The sequence below is a fragment of the Emydura macquarii genome, unplaced genomic scaffold (genome assembly GCF_026122565.2).
Source record: "Emydura macquarii macquarii isolate MOO-44397 ecotype Brisbane River unplaced genomic scaffold, CSIRO-AGI_Emac_v2 contig_2417, whole genome shotgun sequence".
NCBI lineage: Eukaryota > Metazoa > Chordata > Testudines > Chelidae > Emydura > Emydura macquarii.
In genome coordinates this window covers 1,083,562-1,101,866 of record NW_027132554.1, presented here as the reverse complement: position 1 = coordinate 1,101,866, position 18,305 = coordinate 1,083,562, and the positions used below count along the sequence as shown (strand labels likewise).

The following is an 18,305-nucleotide window of genomic DNA, read 5'->3' as shown; positions in this document are numbered from 1 at the left end:
ATTATATTAGAGCCAGGGTGCAAAGCATTGTTGCCCTTCTTTACTCCTCAGGAATGTATGGAGAAGGCCTGAATGGGAGTTTAAAAACAATCCTGCTTGTTTACCCATTTAGAAATATCAGGTCTTAGCAGCAGTATTTGGCTGGGAGATGCTATAGGTGACTGGAGAACTAGTGGGGTTATATCACAGGAGAGGACAGGGCCGGAGCCCTTGACAGGGGAATGGATTCTTACTTTGTTTAAAATCTCTTGGTTTTTATTTTTGATGCTGATTTAATGTAAGCTCCTGACAGGCCCCTGGGAGAAAAGATTTGTTAAAGATCCGGCCCCTCTCCCTTTGGTTGAGGGCTTTGAAAGCTCCCATTCCAGTTCTCTGATCCTCTGTGCTGATAGGGCGCTATAGCTAGAGATTCTGTCTGTCCAGAAGATTACCCAAAAGGGCATTAATAGAGTGTTGTATGTGTTTAAAAAAAAAAAAAAAAAGCCCATCTAACCCCAAACTTGCATGTAACTTTAACTGAACTTACAGCTTTTTACAAACCAAAGACCAGGAAGGAATGAAAGGTATAGGAATGAGACTCCTTACCTTCTCTGTCCTGCTGGGATTGGAAAAAAAAACCCACCACATTGTGTTAAAAGTTTGGAAAGGAGCTTCTTCCATGTAGAGTGGAGTTTGGTGAACTTTCTGATGGCCAAAACCTGTGAAAGGCATTATTTTTGTTATAAGTAACATTTGATTGTATAGAATATATGTATTTTGTCTCCAAATCTGCTTTCCCCAGTTGACCAGTGTAACTATTTAATATGACTTAGACTATATCACATTATACCATATCCTGTTGTTTGGAATCCATTCATTTTCTTTCCATGTCTGATGTTGTAAGTTTGGCTCCAGTTACCCTATTTTCTGATTTATTTCTCCCCCCCACTTCCTAGTGGATAAAAATCCTTCCCAAATAACCACTCTCCTTACTGAGCAAACCCAGTCCCCCTCAAGTCTGTGGCCCTGTTATCCAGCTAGACATTTATACAGTGCGAATCACTTTGGTGTATGAGCACCAAAGTACAGTGTTGACATCTGACAGGGTTAGAAATGCTCCTCTACATGTGCTGCTGTGTGTGTGGAGGGAGGCCAGTTTCTAATCTGACACCTGAATGTGCAGTACAGATCTCTACCACTTCACTCTCCCTGAACCCAGTTACTTTACACTTAGTTTTTCTCTTCCCTGTCTATACGTTCTGAGTAAGGCCACTGTTTGTGTCTGCAGTCACAGGCTGAACTTGCTGGAGAGAGTGAGTGCTGATGCTGTCACCACCATCCTGCACAGGATGATAGAGGAGAAGATGGAGCGCAGATGCAGGGGCGAGTATGAGCACTCTTTTCTGAATGAGTTCCAGGAGGTAAGGCCCACAGCAAGTAGGAGCTGTTCCTGTGGTAGCATGTGCTTGTTTCTGTCACAGGCTAAAGGGTTGACGTCAAAATGAAACTCCTATTTGAAAAAGACCTAACGTGGCCTGCCAAGTCCCTCCCACTATTGACACAGAGCCTGTGAAAATACCCCATTTCATAGATTCACAGAGTTTGTGCCTGGAAGGGACCACTGTGATCATCCAGTCTGATCTGCATAACACAGGCCATTCAATTTCATTCAGTTTCCCCTTTATTAATTAAAGAATTAATCCAGGGAAGTCCTATGGCCTGTGTTATGCTGGAGTTCAGAGAATAATTACAGTGGTCCCTTCTGGCCTTAAACTCTCTGAATCTATGTACAGAGCCCAATAACTGGTGTCTGGCTGAAGAATATCTTCCAGAAAAGCATCCCGTCTTGATCTGAAGACTTCAAGAGATGGAGGATCTACCACTTCTCTTTGGAGTTTGCGCCAGTGGCCCTCGTTAAAAAATTGTGCCTAATTTCTAATTTCAGAATTTGTCTGGCTTGAGCTTCTAGTCATTAGTTCTCGTTCTGCCTTTTTCTGCTAAATTAAAGAAACCTTTAGTATCTGGTATTCTCTCCCTGTAAATTTACTTTACACCATAACTAAGTCACCTCTGTCTTCTTTTGGTAAACTAAACAGATTGTGCTCTTTAAGTCTTTCACTGTAAAGAATTTTCTTCAGCCCTCGAATAACTTGTGGCTCATTTCTCCATCCTCTCCAATTTTTCAACAGCCTTTTAAAAATGTGCACCCCAGAACAGGGATGCAATATCACTAATGCCGTATACAGAGATAAAATCATCTCCCTGCTCCTACTCACTCCTCCCTTTCTTATACATCCAATGATTGCCTTAGCTCTTTTTGCCACAGTATTGCACTGGGAGCTCATATTCAGTTGCTTGTCCACTGTGACCACCAAATCCTTGTCAGAGTCACTGCTTTCCCATATATAGTCCCCCCATTCTGCAGGTACAGCCTGCATTCTTGGTTCCTAGATGTATAACTTTGCATTTATTCATCAAAGTCATCATTAGTGACATCTTCATCGAGGGCACCATTAGACATGTCACAATGATCCTCATCTGTGCTGCACTTACACATCTCCATGCAGTGCAGGCTGCTGGCCACATGTTTGCAGCATCTGGTTTTTGCACATGAGCATTTGATTAGCTAAAGAATTGATCCAGGACGCATGGTATTTCACATAAAAATGTGTGTGATCTGTCCATCCTCCAAGATACATCCATTTCTGATAGGGGAGGGTAGTTTTGGATGTGTTCAACCATCCCAAAGTCATTCCACTGATAATTTGCCCTCTTGATAGCAGGTATAAATGCATCCCGTGTTGGTTGGCAATTTTTCTCCATTTGTCTGCTGGTTGGAAAACATCCACCAACATAGCTCTGTAGGTGTCGTAATGTTAGTCTTCAAATGGTAAACTCGGCACACTGGTGCCTCTAGTGCATTTATGACCTCATCAGCGACTGCCTCAAGCGTTCTGAGCACCTTCAGAGCAAGGAGAGAGGCTTCGGAGGTTGAATCAAATGCCTCCTGGTAAGATAATATGGTCTTTCCAGCCAATCTTCCTGTAGTGCCACATCCTGAAAGGGCATGGAAACCTGGCAGTGCGGTGGCTTTTTATGGTCCAAGTGATAGGAACATATCTCTGAGGGGTATGCAGCCATTCTGTTCCCCAGCAGCAGTCACAAAAACAGACTCTTGTAAAAGTCTTGGATAGCATCTCACAGAGAGCGCTAGAACGTCTGGGTCTTGTGCAAAAATCTGAAGTTTAGTAGCATCTCTCTATGTGTCATTGATGGCACGCATGTAATTTTAGTGTCCACCTCATGGGAACGACAAGGTAACTCCACTGAACAGTGGGAGGTGGCAGCTTTACTTTGCCATGCAGTGATGAAATTCTTTGAGTAATTCTTCTTCTGCCTGAGTGTTTTTGCCCCAAGATATGCAGTTAACTTGTACTTTGTGTGAGTATAAGACCGTTCATTGTGATGTTGGAGATGTTCGTGGAAGCAATGATTTTGTATTGGACAAGTGTAATACCATGGAATCTCTTCTTTCTGCTAATATTTTTAATTGATTCCTCTGCATATGTGTCAAACACAAGGTGGACTTCATCATAGAGCCAGTATTTAATATGTAGCCTCATAATGAAGTGTTCATCCAAACCACGTCAGGACAGTTTCTGGTTTATTGAGCCCTTGCACCCCAGCCATGCCATCTATGACTGGTATGCTGAAAGGCCTCTGCTGGCATAAGGTACTGGTCACTTTGTCAATAGATGCTGGCTTAGGAAAACCATGCAGGATGTGCATTTGTTTGATTTTCTCCTGGCACATGTGTTGTTCCATCTTGTACTTTCCCAAAGTCTCACGTGGTTCAACATCACACCGAGATGTATAAGAGTCCCTGTCACCTTCCCTCTGACTTTCTTCTTTGCATTCAAGCACAGCTGTAGTCTGTTCTTGATTGGAGCCCATAGATTGATGGAGCCTTGGATAATGCTTTGGGTTTTGAAGACTTCATACATGTCATCATTCAGAGTAACCATTTGACTGCCATCGTTAGCTGTCTCGTCACTGAAGACTGCTTGCGTCGTGATAATAAACTGGTCCATCAGATGCGAATGGATTGCTAGTGTGAGAAATCTCATCCTATAGCTTTAAAATTGCCCCTTCTTGATCTGGATGGTGCTTGGTTACTTCTCGGAAAAACATCCCAACCATGCAGCCACTTAACTTTACTTTCCATGCAATGCTCTTGCTAAGAGTAACTGCTTCATACAGTTTTTCATCTGCCTTACATGTTGAAAGTTAGTGAATGCCTTTAGGGTCCGGCTTACTGCAGAGGAAGCAGGTGTTTTTCTCAAAACACATGGGTCCTAGCATAAGATGAGTCTCACCCTCAGCTGGCACTGCTACCAGCATCTTCAACTACTGTATTTCCTGATGCTCGATGTATTTCCTCTCCAACCTTCCCAAATTCACTTATGGATGCCCTTATAGCATGTAAGTTGCCACTGAGCATTGTGTTTAACCAGCTCCTCTGCGGTGGTATGGTCCAAAGATTCAGCAGGTCATTGATACTCCTTGTTTCCCCATTGATGCTTAAAAATGATCAAGACCAAAATAAAAACAAGGATTCTGTAATAAATTACATTGGGATTGTAATTATGTAATGTATATTATGTAACTGTACATGTAGTTGGCAGATGGATTCCAGTAATTTCTCACTGAATGCTGACATCTTAACCAGTGCCTTATTACAACTCTTTTGGTATAATAAACAAGGCTGATAATCAATACCACTGAACTGCTTCTTTCTTGCTGATGGCTCCATGTGGACAGGAAGCAGGATGCCAGGGTTTGTAGCCTAGTAGGAAGTGCTACAGCCGTCCTAGTGCTGGCTCTGGGCATTCCTGCTGGGGAAGAGCCATTCATTCAAGTATGGGGACCTCTGGGACTTTGTGAATGTATGAGGAAGTGTAGGGCCTCAGCAGGTAGCAACTTGGTGCTGCAGCATCTGGCAGTGTACCTGGGGCACATCTCAGAAGACTAGGAAATGTGGCCCCAGTCACCCGCCTTCAAACGGATACACTTCTTTCATCATGCATCTCTTTCTAGTCCATGTCTTGGAAGTCATCTTTGCTGCTATTGACTTGCGACAGTCTTGTAGGGCTGTGTGCAGAATGTAGCATATTTGCTGGACACATGAAATCTGTTGTGTTAGCAGGAGTGTCCCGTGGGATCTGTCCCGTCGCGTTGCTGCAGTTTATTTCAAATCTGGCAGCATCTGCTAACTCCACTCCCCCAATGATGCTTACTCTAGCTGCAGCCCCAGGAACCAGTGATCTCCAGTCAGGGCTGGGTTTGGACTATGGCCGAGAGCAATGCTGTTCTCAAATGGCTAGCATGGGGTCGTGAGCCCCGGGAGCCTGCTGTGAATGTCATAGATTCCAAGGTCAGAATGGACCATTGTGATCAGCTAGTCTGACCTCCTATATAATACAGGCCAGAGAACTGCCCCAAAATCATTCCTAGAGCAGTTCTCTCCAATCTCGATTTAAAAATTTTCTGGTCATGGAGAATGCACCACAACCCTTGGTAAATTTTCCAATGGCTAATTACTCTCGCTGTTAAAAACACACCTTATTTCTAGTCTTCCGAAGGTGCATGGGATGGTGGCTTGTGCAGCTGGGCTGCATGGCTGTCTCTCTATCGTCCCTCTCTTTGTTCAGTGGATTGAGAAGGTGATCGGCTGGCTCAGCAGAGTGTTCCTGCAGGACAGCCCCATGGTCCCCTCTACCCCAGAGGCCAGCAGCACCCTGAAGCGCTGGAGGTGCCATGTCCAGAGGTTTTTCTACCGCATCTATGCCAGCATGCGCATTGAGGAGCTCTTCAGCATCATCCGTGGTGAGCGTGACCCCTGCCCACTGTCCATGCTATGTTGACTCGCTCTCTCACCTGCCCCATGGCCATTCAGTCCTGCTTTGCCCCTCCCCACATGCAATGGGGTGTCTTGTGCTCTCCCATCCCCTGTTTATGGGGCCTGGCACCCTCTCTGACTGCTCCTTTGATTTGTAGATTTTCCAGAGTCAAAGCCAGCTGTGGAAGATCTCAAATTCTGCCTGGAAAGGACCAATCAGAGGCAGCAGCTGCTCAGCTCCCTGAAAAGCGCTCTGGAAATGCGGCTTCTCCATCCCGGTGGGTATTTCATCCCTTATGAGTCCCCAGGGACTGGTCATGGGCCCTGATGGGGCTGTGTGTGAGAGTGGGGATATCCTGAAGAGCAGCTCTGCCACTGCGCCAAGGGGCATGGCAAGGTGAGAATATGGTAACCATGTCCCTGTCCCCTCCATGCTAGTGCGCTCCTGGTTGTCAGTGTGTTGTAGGAGTGCCCTATCCCACACCTCAAGCTCCCCTTTTCTCTGCAGTGCTGCACGGGACCGAGCTAGAAGGTTGTCTGTGCTCAAAGCCAATGGAGGGCTTCTCCAAAGTGCTGCATAGCCTGAGCCAGTGGTCTCTGATGCTCCAGAGTTCGCAGTCTGTGCTGAGATGGTTTCTAGTAGCTCCCATGCAGCTTCCCTGGTGGAGCCTGCTGCCCAGATACTTAGGGCTCTGTCCCTCCATCCGACCAGGGCACTGCAGCAGCAAGCACCTTACTTCCAGCTCTCTGGGTCTGACTAAGAACCTGGAGCCCATGAGGCTCCCTTTGGGCCCTTTCTGGGTCCAAGCTTTGCTCTCTGCTCTGAGACTCTGCCTGTCCTTCCCCCTTGCTTTAGGAGTCAACACATCGGACATAATTACTCTCTACATCTCGGCCATCAAGGCCTTGCGAGAACTGGACCCCTCCATGGTTATCCTGGAGGTGGCCTGTGAACCCATCAGGAAGTACCTGAGGTAAGTGTGAATGGGGGCAATTCAATGAATCTGCTGAGCTGCCATTAGATCTTAAAGGTGAAATCTAACAAACTAGATCTGCCGGTTTGATAGAAGTGTTGTAGCCGGTAAAAGGATAGAATTTCAACAGGGTAACTAACCCCTTTTTACTGAATCCAAGGAACGCTAGCTTACTAATTAGAGCTCTAGGTTCCTTTATCTTGGCCAGTATTTCTCAAATCAGGACACTTGGTTATTCTTAGCCAATTAACAGTTTATTAATTCACAAAGAACCGCATCAGTAAACAGTCATCCATCAAGTGTAGACACAAGAAACATTCTAGCCATATACAGCACACAAATACACATGCAGTCTTATCTGTGTTAATCACTGACCTGTGTTGGGGCCCAAGCAGGTATGCCAGGGAATAATACAAATCACCCAGATTTCTTAGCGCATTGATTTACAATCTCTGGCTATCAACTCTTTAGTCCTCTAATACATTTGTCCCACTTCCACTCCAGGGAATAAAGATGCACTTGACTTAAGGCATATCTAGAAATGTGGTCCCTGCGATTGGAATTGTTTGATATGAAGAGGACTCATTTAAAATATCAAGAGCGATTGCTTAAAGTTGTTGTGCATTTCTCTTAGGCCAGTTTGCTTCATCTTATAAAGGAGGAAGCATTTAGCATTAGTTAAAATCCAAAGTATGGTTCCTTGAGGTCTCATTAGAAAGAACATAGCCCCGAGAAGGTAGCTTTGTTGTTCACATTAAAGAACATAGAGAAATAAAATCTCTAAATGAGATCTCATCACTTCATAATCCTGGCAACAGTTGGACTGGGAGAGTCTGTCCATGTGGCTGGTCCAAGTGTCGCTTGCAGGTCTGGGTTCTACAACTTGTTTGCAGGGTTCAGTCAGAACTCTTAAGTCCTGTGACTCTGGAGGAAGGGAGAGGACTGTCTGTTTGTAACAGAGTCTTTGGTGGTTCTTCCCTCAGAGGGTGGGAGAACCTGTCCACACCCAGTTATCTACAGTAGATGGTCCCACCACTTCCTTACTATTTGGGGGGCGCTCTGCCCTTTTGTGTGCCTTCTTAAATCTCTCTGGATGTGGGATAAAAATGAAAGTCACATACCCCAACATATTCAGGGATACTCTCTCCCTGTGCCCCAGCAAAGAAGGGGGTGATGAGTTTACAGTGCTGCCAACGATCCAGCACCAATGTAGTGGGGATTGGGGAAATTGCCCTGGCTGGACCTCGGAGTCAGGTTCAGCCTGCCCATCTTACCCTGGGAGTCCGCTGTACTCTTCTCCGGGTCGAGGTGAAGGTCTCCTAGCTAGGAATTCTGTCCATGACTTCAGGAGCCACTCCTGCAGTCCCTTGCTTAGGGCAGTCCTGCTCCCTCTGCCCCTGCTAACTGCAGCCTCCTCCCTATCATACAAGATTGACAGGGCCGGAGCGGAGGGGCATGGCTAGCCCCTACCACCTCGTGTGTGTGATCTGTACACCCTGTCCCACTGTCCACATGGGCGGGGCTAGTTCTGGGATCCTGCATGGTGACTTCAGGCTTCACATGCTGTTGCAGGTTAGTTGTAGGAGGGCAAGTCTATTATTTTATTGGACACTTGCTGTTGGCTCTCAGGTGCTACTCCCATCAATACCCAGTAGATGGTGTTAGTGTACAGTCAATTTCTCTGATCCTTGTCGGAGAGTTTTTGTTTCATTCGTTTCAAGGATTGCACTGCGGTATTACCCAGACTATTAATTGGAATTACTCCCTCTTTAAGTAGTTGTGTTTAATATTGCAAAGTTATGCCCTGGTTAGATGCTCATACCTTTCAATATTCCATTTTGTGCCATACAATTAATAGATTCATAGATCGCAAGGCCAGAAGTGACCCTTGTGATCATCTAATGTGTGACCTCCTCTTTAACACGGGCTGTAGAACAGAATAATTCCTAGAGGAGATCTTTTAGAAGAACATCCAGTCTTGATTTAAAAATTGTCAGTGATGGAGAATCCACCACAACACTTTGAAATTGTTTCATTGGTTAATTACTCTCACTGTTAAAATTTACACCTTATTTCTAGCCTTAATTTGTCTAGCTTCTAGCCATTGGATCATGTTATACCTTGCTCTCCTAGATCGAAGAGCCCATTGTCAAATATTTGTTTCCTATATAGATACTATGTAGATACTTAAAGACTATGATCAAGTCACCCCTTAACCTTCTTTTTCTTAAACTAAATAGATTGAGCTCCTTGAGTCTGTCGCTATAAAGCATGTTTTCTTATCCTTTAATTATTCTCATGCTCTTGTCTGAATCCTCTCCAATTTATCAACATCCTTCTTGAATTGTGCACCCCAGAACTGGACACAGGGTTCCAACAGCAGTCACACAAGTGTCAAATACAGAGGTAAAATAACCTCTCTAATATTACTCGAGAGTCCCCTGTTTATGCATCCCAGGTTCATATGAGCTCTTTTGGTCACATCGTCACCCTGGGATCTCATGTTCATTTGATTATCCACCACAATCCCCAAATCTTTTTCAGCGTCACCGTTTCCCAGGGTAGAGTCCCCCATCGTGTAAGGATGGCCTGCATTCTTTTTTCTGAGGTGTATACATTTACATTTAGCCATATTAAAATGCATGTTGTTTGACTGTGCCCAGTTTACCAAGCAATCTAATCCTCTTTATTAGTGACCTGTCCTGTTCATTGTTTACCACTCTCCCAATTTTTATGTCATCTGCAGACTTTATCAGTGATGATTTTATGTTTTCTTCCAGGTCATTGATAAAGATGTTAAGTAGCGTAGGGCTAAGAACTGATCCCTGTGGAACCCCTTTGGAAACAGATCTGCTTGATAACGATTCCCTGTTTACAATTACATGTTGAGGCCTATCAGTTTGCCAGGTTTTAATCCATTTAATGTGTGCCATGTTAATTTTATATTGTTCTAGTTTTTTAATCAAAATGTTCTGTGTTACCAAGTCCAATACTTTACAGAAGTCTAAGTATATTACATCAACACTATTATCTTTATCAACCAAATTTGTAATCTCATTAAAAGAACATATCAGGTTCTTTTGACAGGATCTGTTTTCCGTAAACCCATGTCACTTTGCATTAATTACATTACCCTCCTTTAGTTTTTTATTAATTGAGTCCTATATCTCACCCAGGATTGATGTCAGGCTGACAGGCCTATAATTACCCGGATCATCCTGTTTACCCTTTTTTAAAATGGCACAACATGAACTTTCTTAGCCTTCTGGAACTTCCCCAGTGCTCCAAGACTTATTGTAAATCAATGTGAATCAACAGTGAGCTCCTCAGCCAGCACTTTTAAAACTTTGGATGCAAATTATCTGAACCTGCTGATTTAAAAATGTCTAGCTTTAGTAGCAACTGTTTAATATCCTCCAGAGATACTAGTGGAATGGAAAGTGTGTTACCACCATATGATGAGACTGTATCATGTTTTTTCCCCAATACAGAACAGAAATATTTATTAAACACGTCTGCCTTTTCTGCATTTTTATTGATAATTCTACCATTTCTATCTAGTAATGGACCAATACCATTGTCAGGATTCTTTTTGTTCCTAATATACTTTAAAAAACCTCCTTCTTATTGTCCTTAACTCTGCTACTGTAGATTTCGCCTTGTGTTCCGTGGCTTCCCTTATCAATTTTCTACAATGCTGAGCTTCTGATTTATATTCATTACTATCAACTTCCCCTTTCCTCCATTTGTTTTATATATATAAATATTTATTTTTTACAGTTGCCTTCACTTCCCCTCTAAACCAGGTTGGTTTTTTTTAAACTAGCACAGCCTTCTTCCTCAATTGTGGAATTGTGGCTTTTGGGGCATCTAGTAAAGTGTAATTCTTATCACTTCTCTAGTGCAATGATCATTTAAAAAGAAAACAAACAATCCCTTTACAGTCTTTCTAAATCTAGTGGATGTAGTCATACTTTCTTTTTTATATAAACATTTCACATTCTTTAGGGTGTAAAATAGAAGGAGACATTATTTGGAGGAACAATACAGATTATGCACATGGAAAGATAGTACCTTTGATTCATAAAGCAGACATGTATAGCTTCCCATTTGGGCTGGAAGATAGCTGGAAGTTTGACCCCTGGAATGGTTAGTTTTCCTGCGTCGCAGCAAGTTATTCCTTAAACAGCTTATTTGTTGTATAGTTATCTGCCCTCCGCACCCCATCTAAAAGTTTCACAGTAACTTGAAGACTTTGTTAAGCATTGGAGCTTTCATCCTGGGGGAATGTGGATTTCAGCCTTAGTTTAGCTGACACTCTTTAGTCAAGGTATCTCCCGCTTTGAGCTGTGTTTGTGTCTCTTTTTGTCTCTAATTCCTTTAGGAGGAGGAAGTAATGTCTGGAACAAGTGATGACTGGAATCCTGGTTGCTATGGGGAGGGAAATAGGGTGATTGCTTCCTGATATTACAGCCCTCTTTCTGCTTACATAACTTACTACCAGTGAATATATATTGGCATATTTGACTTCTGTACATCTCACACCAGGCTGTGCTGGTCCCCCTTACCTTCTTCATCTCCTGCTTTCTGACAGGACCAGGGAGGACACGGTGCGGCAAATTGTGGCGGGTCTAACGGGCGATGCCGAAGGGTCTGGTGACTTAGCAAATGAGCTCTCGAAAGCCGACCCGGTGACGCTGGAAAATGGCCAGGAAAGTGACGATGACATCTCCGAGCCAGAAGACTGGCTGCCTGACCCAGTTGATGCTGACCCAGGTTAGCCGTTAGGATCAGAGCAGCTGCAGTCGCATCCATCCTGATCTGAGCGTTCTGCAGCCCGTTACTTCCTCCTTGTTCCTTTTTGTGGTGCTGTGAGTGAGCGCTGCTCGTCCCCAGACCCTCTGTGGGGCAGGGCGGGGCTAGGTCTCATGTTCTGCTCTGGCATGTCTTGTTAGGGAAATTGAGTTCCAAGCGCCGCTCCTCGGACATCATCAGCCTGCTGGTGAGCATCTATGGCAGCAAGGACCTGTTCATCAATGAGTACCGCACGTTGCTGGCCGACCGTCTGCTGCACCAGTTCAACTACAGCGCTGAAAGGTGAGGCCTGTGCCCAGCCCCAGAGTCTGCAGGAGAGATGCCCCAGCAAGCTTGTTTGGAGCCAGGCAGTCCCAGGAAAGGCCTTGTCTGATGTGGGGCTGTCTCTGCGGCTCTGGGTTCCCAGCCTGAAATCCATGACCTCACCCCTTGACCTGTGGCTGTCTGCTTGGATAGTTGTCATCAGAGGGAGACTGGAGTGAAATGGCCTTTGGCATTGTGTGACTAGTAACAGGAGGGCAGCATAAGCCGTCAGAGGCAGGGAACCTGGCATTGTGGGCCAGGATCATTTGAAGGAAGGTCAGCCACAGAGCTGATCACTTGCCTCTCGCTCTGTTACAGGCCATCCTGGGCCCACATGGCTGCACAGCATTCCCTGGGGAGCCCTGAGACGCTAGGCAGGGAGCGCTGTGCTGCTCAGTGAGGGAAAAGAGTTGGGAGTCCAGGGTAGAGAGCAGGTTTTGCCCCTCCCCAGGATACTTCTGACTCTCACATGTGCTTCAGGGGCACTGGAGGCCTGCAGAGGCTGTTACATGTGGGAAGGCAGCATTGCCCAGTAGGAAGAGCACGGGACTGGGAGTCAGGAAACCTGGGTTCTGTCCCTAGCTCCACCTCTGGTTTGCTTGCCGGCCTTGGGCAAGTCACTTCAGTTCCTCCACCTTCGACATGGGGCCAATGAAAGCCACCTCTGTGCCAGGCGCTTTGGCATGAATGGCTGGCAACGGGGCCAGGGAGGCTGCTGTGTTAGTTCGGGATGGTAAGGGCAGGTACAGACTGCCACCCCAACTGCAGGGGGATGGGAAGTTCCTGCAGCAGCCCCTGGCTCGGGATGGATGCCCTGGATGCAGGCGGATCCCTCCTCACTCAGATGCCTGGAACCATCCCCATAAGATAGCAAAGAAAGCAGGGGCAGTTTGTTCAAAGGGGCTGCCATTCCTTGCTGTGCCCTGCAGGGAGAGGTTAGGGCCAAGCCTCAGCTGCTCCTTCCCAAGGTCTTGCTTGTGATCCTCTGCCTCTGTCGTTGTCAGGGAGATCCGCAACGTGGAGCTGCTGAAGCTGCGATTTGGTGAAGCCCAGATGCACTATTGTGAGGTCATGTTAAAAGTAGGTTCTTGATGATTCAGCACCAGGGCTTGGTGTGTGCTCCACAGCAGGTCTCCGGTGTCGCAGAGAATGGCAGCCGTGGGTGGCCTGTGGGATGCTTGCCTTAAATCTGAGGTGCCATGGGAATTGGGGAGAGGTTTCTGCGGGCACTGCAGAGTATAAGAGGGGCTTTTGGAGGGAGGCAGAAGCACCGAGGGGAATGGGAGGGTCTCCCTGGGACTCAGTGAGAGGTGGAGGGGGCCCTACGGGGAGTGGGGGTGATCTGGGGGTCCCAGGACTATGTTCAGAGTTCTTCCTTATTTTGAGTCATTGAGTGTGCTGGGCTGGTGAATCTGGGGCAGGGCTGCCCTGGCCCTGGAGCTGTCATTCCGTCTGCCACTAGAGCAGGAACAGCAGAGGCAGCAACTTTGCTGCAGGTGTGGGGTGATCCCAGCTTCCTTCTTGGCGATCTGTGCTAAAGCCTGTCTGGTGCTGTCCTCAGTGATAGTGGGGACAAATGTCCATGGTCTCTAATGTCCCCATCCTCCCCTGCACACAATTCTCAGCCCCCCTTCTCCAGCTCAAGTCTCTTCTTTGTGATGGCTCCTGTGACCTCTAGCCTGCTGTGTGGCCCAGCCCCGGCTGTGCTTCGGGGCCTGGCCAGGAGAAGAGCAGGCACTTTTAGCTGGGTGCTGTGTCTTGCCTCTCCCCAGGATATGGCTGACTCGCGGCGCATTAACACCAACATCCGTGATGAGGAAGAGAAACTCCCAGAGAAAGAGAGGCCCCCATTTAGCCTCGTTGCTGTCATCCTGTCCAGCGAGTTCTGGCCGCCGCTGAAGGAGGAGAAGCTGGAGCTCCCTGAGCAAATCAAGGAGGCCATGGAAGCCTATTCCAAGAAGTATGAGAAGTTAAAGGTGAGGGAGCCCTGTGATCTATCTAGCTAGGGCAGGGGTTGCCTTGGAGTTAGCAACCGGGGGGCAGCGGGTTCCCACAAGAGAGAATGAAGAGCAGGGCTCCCTCACCCTGGGCTCTGGAGAGCCGTTCTCCACTGTGCTCCACCAAGGGCCTGCGGAGCAGGCGGAGAAGCTGGAGGCATCCCAGGGGGGAGTGGTGCTGCCTGGAAACCAGAAGAGAAATGGCTGTTTGCTGCCAAAGCTGTGTTCTTGGCCCTCCCACGGTGCTGCTGCTCCCCATCTGGTTCCACTTGTTGCCTGCATCCCTGCCAATGCACATCTCCTCCTGGGTCCTTTGACTTCTCCCCTCGTCTTCACCAGCCTGTAGCCCTTTGCAGCAGAGGACACCTGTGTCCATGGTCTTTAACCAGACCTTGAGTGAGGGTTGAGGCTCTAGAAGCTCCTTGCCTCTGCGTATAGGTGAGGGGTTCCTGTCTCTGTGGAGCCAGTTGCATGGACTTACCCGGCCTGCTATGCACCAGGCAGACACAGAGAGCAAATGCTAGTAACCCCAAAGAGCCAGTTTGTGGGCCACCCCCTGGCTGAGGCCTGCCCTGCACTGTGGCAGTGGTTTAACAAAAGGGGCGATTTTATCCCCGTGTAGTTAACCTGGGGCAGCTGTGTGTCTGGATGCTCTGGTATCCATTTCAACACAGCTTAGAGCAGCTTAGCTTGTGTGAATAAAATCGACAGGCACACGTTAAACCAGCAGAACCGGTTTGAAATCAGTATGAATGTCCACGCACCAGTGCACCAGCTTAATCAAAGCAACTGAATTCAAAGGAGTGTGAGGTCTGTGTGCCCGGAAGCCCAGCTGCTTCCCGTGAGCTAACCTCCATACAGCGCCCTCAGCACGGGGACAGCAAATGGAAACCTGGCATCTCTTGAATTGAGTCCCCGTTGCCCAGCCTCTTGCTGTCTCAGATCCAGCTCTGTCTCAGGCCTGGGCTTGGCTGGGAGTCCAGCCCGTCTGTGTCTAGCCTTCCCCTAATAGGCCTTTGCCAGTGGGGGGAGGAGAGTCATGGTGTGGGGTGCCAATGCACTCCAGGAGACCGTCTAAGGAGGAGATGCCAAATCGCTTCTGCCTAAGTGTTTAAGTCCCTGGCCCAGCGGGCAGACGGCTCTGAGCCTGCCAGGTGACACCAATTCCCACCTTGGAGAGGCTGCTTCTCTGACAGAACCCTGCTCCTTATTGAATAGTGCTTCTTGAGAGAAACAAGCCCCTCTGCCCCAGCTGCCCTCAGGCCTTCTTCCCAATTCCCTCCAGCTACAGCACAGCTTGAGGAGGAGACCCGCACTGGGTGACGGTCAGTGTTAGAATTGAGGGTAGGTGAGAGTAGGGACTGGACAATGGCCCATGGGGGGTGGGGGCAGAGGGCTAAGCAACTGTGTGGGTGAGGGCCCTGGGGTGCTGGGTGATAACCTGCGGGGCTGCGTGTCTAGTGGGAGGGCAGTGGTTGTGTGGGGCTGAGCACAATGCAGGCCGCAGGGAGAGGCTGTTGTAGCCGTGGGTGACGTGGCGGTCAGCGTGATAGCTGTCAGTGAGGGACCTGCCATGCATGTGTGGTGTGAGCAGCTGCTTCTCCTGCTTCCAGGCCATGAGGACTCTGAATTGGAAGCATCACCTGGGCCTGGTGAACCTGGATGTGGAGCTGGCGGATCGCACGGTCTCCCTCTCTGTGTCCCCCGTGCATGCAGCCATCATCCTGCACTTCCAGAGCAAGAGTGAGTGAGGCCATGTGGGCCCTGCCACGCTCCCCGGTGTGTTCACCACTGCCCTCTGCTGGACAGGACAGGGCACTTCTGCTCACACAGATGTAACACTTGGAGACTTAGGAGAGCAGATCCAGAGCCCAGGGCATCTGACCATGTTTCCGCTCCTCTGAGAGCTGCTCTGAGAAAGCCTGTTCCCCTCAGCAGCAGCTCAGCACACAGCCTGCTTTCAGGAGCACATTGCACAGTAGCCCCTGGCTACTCTTATCCACTGGCAGCTCCTCCCTTGGTTCCTGCCACAGCTGCCTGCCCCTTCCCTGCTCTCCTGCCCTGCTCCCCAGCTCCCTCCCTCTGATGGTGCCAGGTCAGTGCCATCCCAAGTGCAGAGAGATGGTGCAGCAGTTCCCTCTGAGTAGCCAGATCCATGTCTGTTTCCTGGGTTGGGGATGTTTGGAGGCCTGGGTGGGATGGCAGTTGAGATGAGGGGATGTGACAGAGGAGGTGAATCTGACTTTTACATTCAGTGAAACTGCAGGGCAGCAGTGCTGGCAGTGGCAAAAGGAAATCCTGCTTTTACACAACACATTTAGCCTGAAGAACTCATCGCTACAAGAGGTTAGAGAAGCCAAGGTCTTAAGAGGCTTCAGAAAAGGCCTGGCCATTGATATGGATAATGAGAACATCCACAGTTACATTAGAAAGGCTAGAATAGAAGGGCTGGAATCCTGCTTAGACATCTGAGCCAGCCCTTCACTTCCAGGGTTTGGGAGAAACATGATCCCAGAATAGCCCACCATGGGGATTCTTGCCCTTCTTGTGCATCCTGGTTCAACAGGAAGTTGCTGCTGGGGACAGGACACTGGGCTAGATGGAGTGCTAACGGATCTGCTCTGGCAGTGCCTGTGCTGATGGCATGCAGGCTCAGGCCTGTGTGGTGGTGGTGATGGTATCTTGGTGCTGGCTGGGCTGGGCACTCCTGTGTGGAGTCCACCTCCCGTACCAGGGAGTGACTGCTCTTCCTTGTGGTGCCTGTGGTCTCCCTCAGGTACGTGGACACTGGTGGAGCTGAGTGAAGTGCTGAAGGTTCCCGTGACGTCGCTGAGGCGTAAGATGACCCTGTGGCTGCAGCAGGGCGTCCTACGTGAGGATCCCCAGGGCACGTTCACAGTGATTGAGGAGGAGCAGAAGGATCAGGTGGAGAAGGTGGTTCTGATAGACAGCGATGAAGAGGGTGACTCTGCCATGGCATCACAGGCTGACCAGAAAGAGGAGGAGTTGCAGGTACCTACCTTGGGTGTTCCCGAGTGGGAAGGCACTCGCCTTCTCCTGAATGTTGTGCACTGTTGCTCTGTCCCAGTCACCTCCAGTTAGCAGCATGACCAGCCTAGGATGAATGGGGCTAATGCTCCCGCCCTGAAGCTGGGATGCGAGACACAGGCTGGGAGCCAGCCATAGGCAGTGTCTCCAGTCTCAGGAGGGACTCTGCCCCAGAACCAGCTGCTTTCAGAGGGCCCCGAGAATTCCAAGAAGCAGCGATAAGTCAGCTGCTCTGGCTCAGAATGGCCGCTGTCCAGCCAGAGGAGTCCTGAGCCATGCCATGGGGTCTCCCATTTTTCCTGGGTTGCTAAGAAGGGGCATGAAGTCCAGCAGCCAGAAAGCGTCCTGTTCGGGCCAGGCTTTGGGGATTCAGTGGGCCCGGGGAGAGGATAAAGAGAGCTGGCATGGAACGTGGAGGGGCTCAGCCTGCATTTGGCCACCAGGAGTTGTTAGTGCACCGCTGGCCAGAGCTTGTTCTCCAGCAACGTGTCCTCACACCTAGCGCTGCTGTTAGGCATTGACCATACAAAGGGCGGGTCTGTGTGGTGCCGAAGGCAGCCGAGTGCAGGACGTGCACGGTCAGCCCCGCAGATCCCTTGCTTGCTCTCTCGAGGTGCACCCATGCTCCCAAAGCCTCTTTTCCTTCTCTGTTCCCTGGGTTGTAGGGAGGCACGTGAGGTGCCAGGTTGGGAGTGTGGCTGGGATTTACCCCTGCCTTTTTGTGTCCCTCTGCAGCTTTTCTGGACGTATATTCAAGCAATGCTGACCAATCTGGAGAGCTTGTCCTTGGAGCGGATTCACAGCATGCTGAAGATGTTTGTGATGACGGGTCCCGTGGTGACAGAAATTGACATCCAGGAGCTGCAGGGCTTCCTCCAGAAGAAAGTCCGGGACCAGCAGCTCATCTACTCTGGCGGTGTCTATCGCCTGCCGAAGAACTGCAGCTAGCCTCCCCGCCAATCCATGGGCACTGTGCTCCCTGGCAGCTGTTCTGCTGCATTCAGCACCTCCGTTATACTTGCTTCAGGTGGCGTCCGGGTGCTCCTGTTAAGCACAGTCTCTGCCTTTCCGCTGGGTTGCCATGGTGCTGTGGTTCTGGGACGCTCTTTCTCCCCATTAGCTGCCCTTCACGTGGAGGTAGCTCAGTAATGCTCTGGGCTGTAGCACAGTGCACCTGGAGAGCTTCTCTGAGCTGGGCCAAGCAGAGGGGCTGGTGCCAGCAGTGCTTTTTGTCCAGTATGTTGGTGTCTAGGGTCCATTTCCCTGGTTAATAAAAACACCAGCCGTGTT

The 18,305-nt window shown here is 48.7% G+C and overlaps 1 protein-coding gene across 1 annotated transcript in view; it reads left to right on the top strand.

Annotated features, from left to right (window-relative positions):
* The window catches only part of ANAPC2 (anaphase promoting complex subunit 2), a 21,437-nt gene extending 3,132 nt beyond the window's left edge, over positions 1 to 18,305 (top strand). The window contains exons 3-13 of the mRNA XM_067561450.1: positions 1,268 to 1,400; positions 5,691 to 5,865; positions 6,037 to 6,156; positions 6,735 to 6,852; positions 11,447 to 11,628; positions 11,808 to 11,949; positions 12,975 to 13,050; positions 13,743 to 13,946; positions 15,581 to 15,710; positions 16,744 to 16,979; positions 17,751 to 18,305. Of these exons, the coding sequence (XP_067417551.1) occupies positions 1,268 to 1,400; positions 5,691 to 5,865; positions 6,037 to 6,156; positions 6,735 to 6,852; positions 11,447 to 11,628; positions 11,808 to 11,949; positions 12,975 to 13,050; positions 13,743 to 13,946; positions 15,581 to 15,710; positions 16,744 to 16,979; positions 17,751 to 17,963 (1,729 nt within the window). The 3' untranslated portion in view covers positions 17,964 to 18,305. The remainder of the gene's footprint in view (positions 1 to 1,267; positions 1,401 to 5,690; positions 5,866 to 6,036; positions 6,157 to 6,734; positions 6,853 to 11,446; positions 11,629 to 11,807; positions 11,950 to 12,974; positions 13,051 to 13,742; positions 13,947 to 15,580; positions 15,711 to 16,743; positions 16,980 to 17,750) is intronic.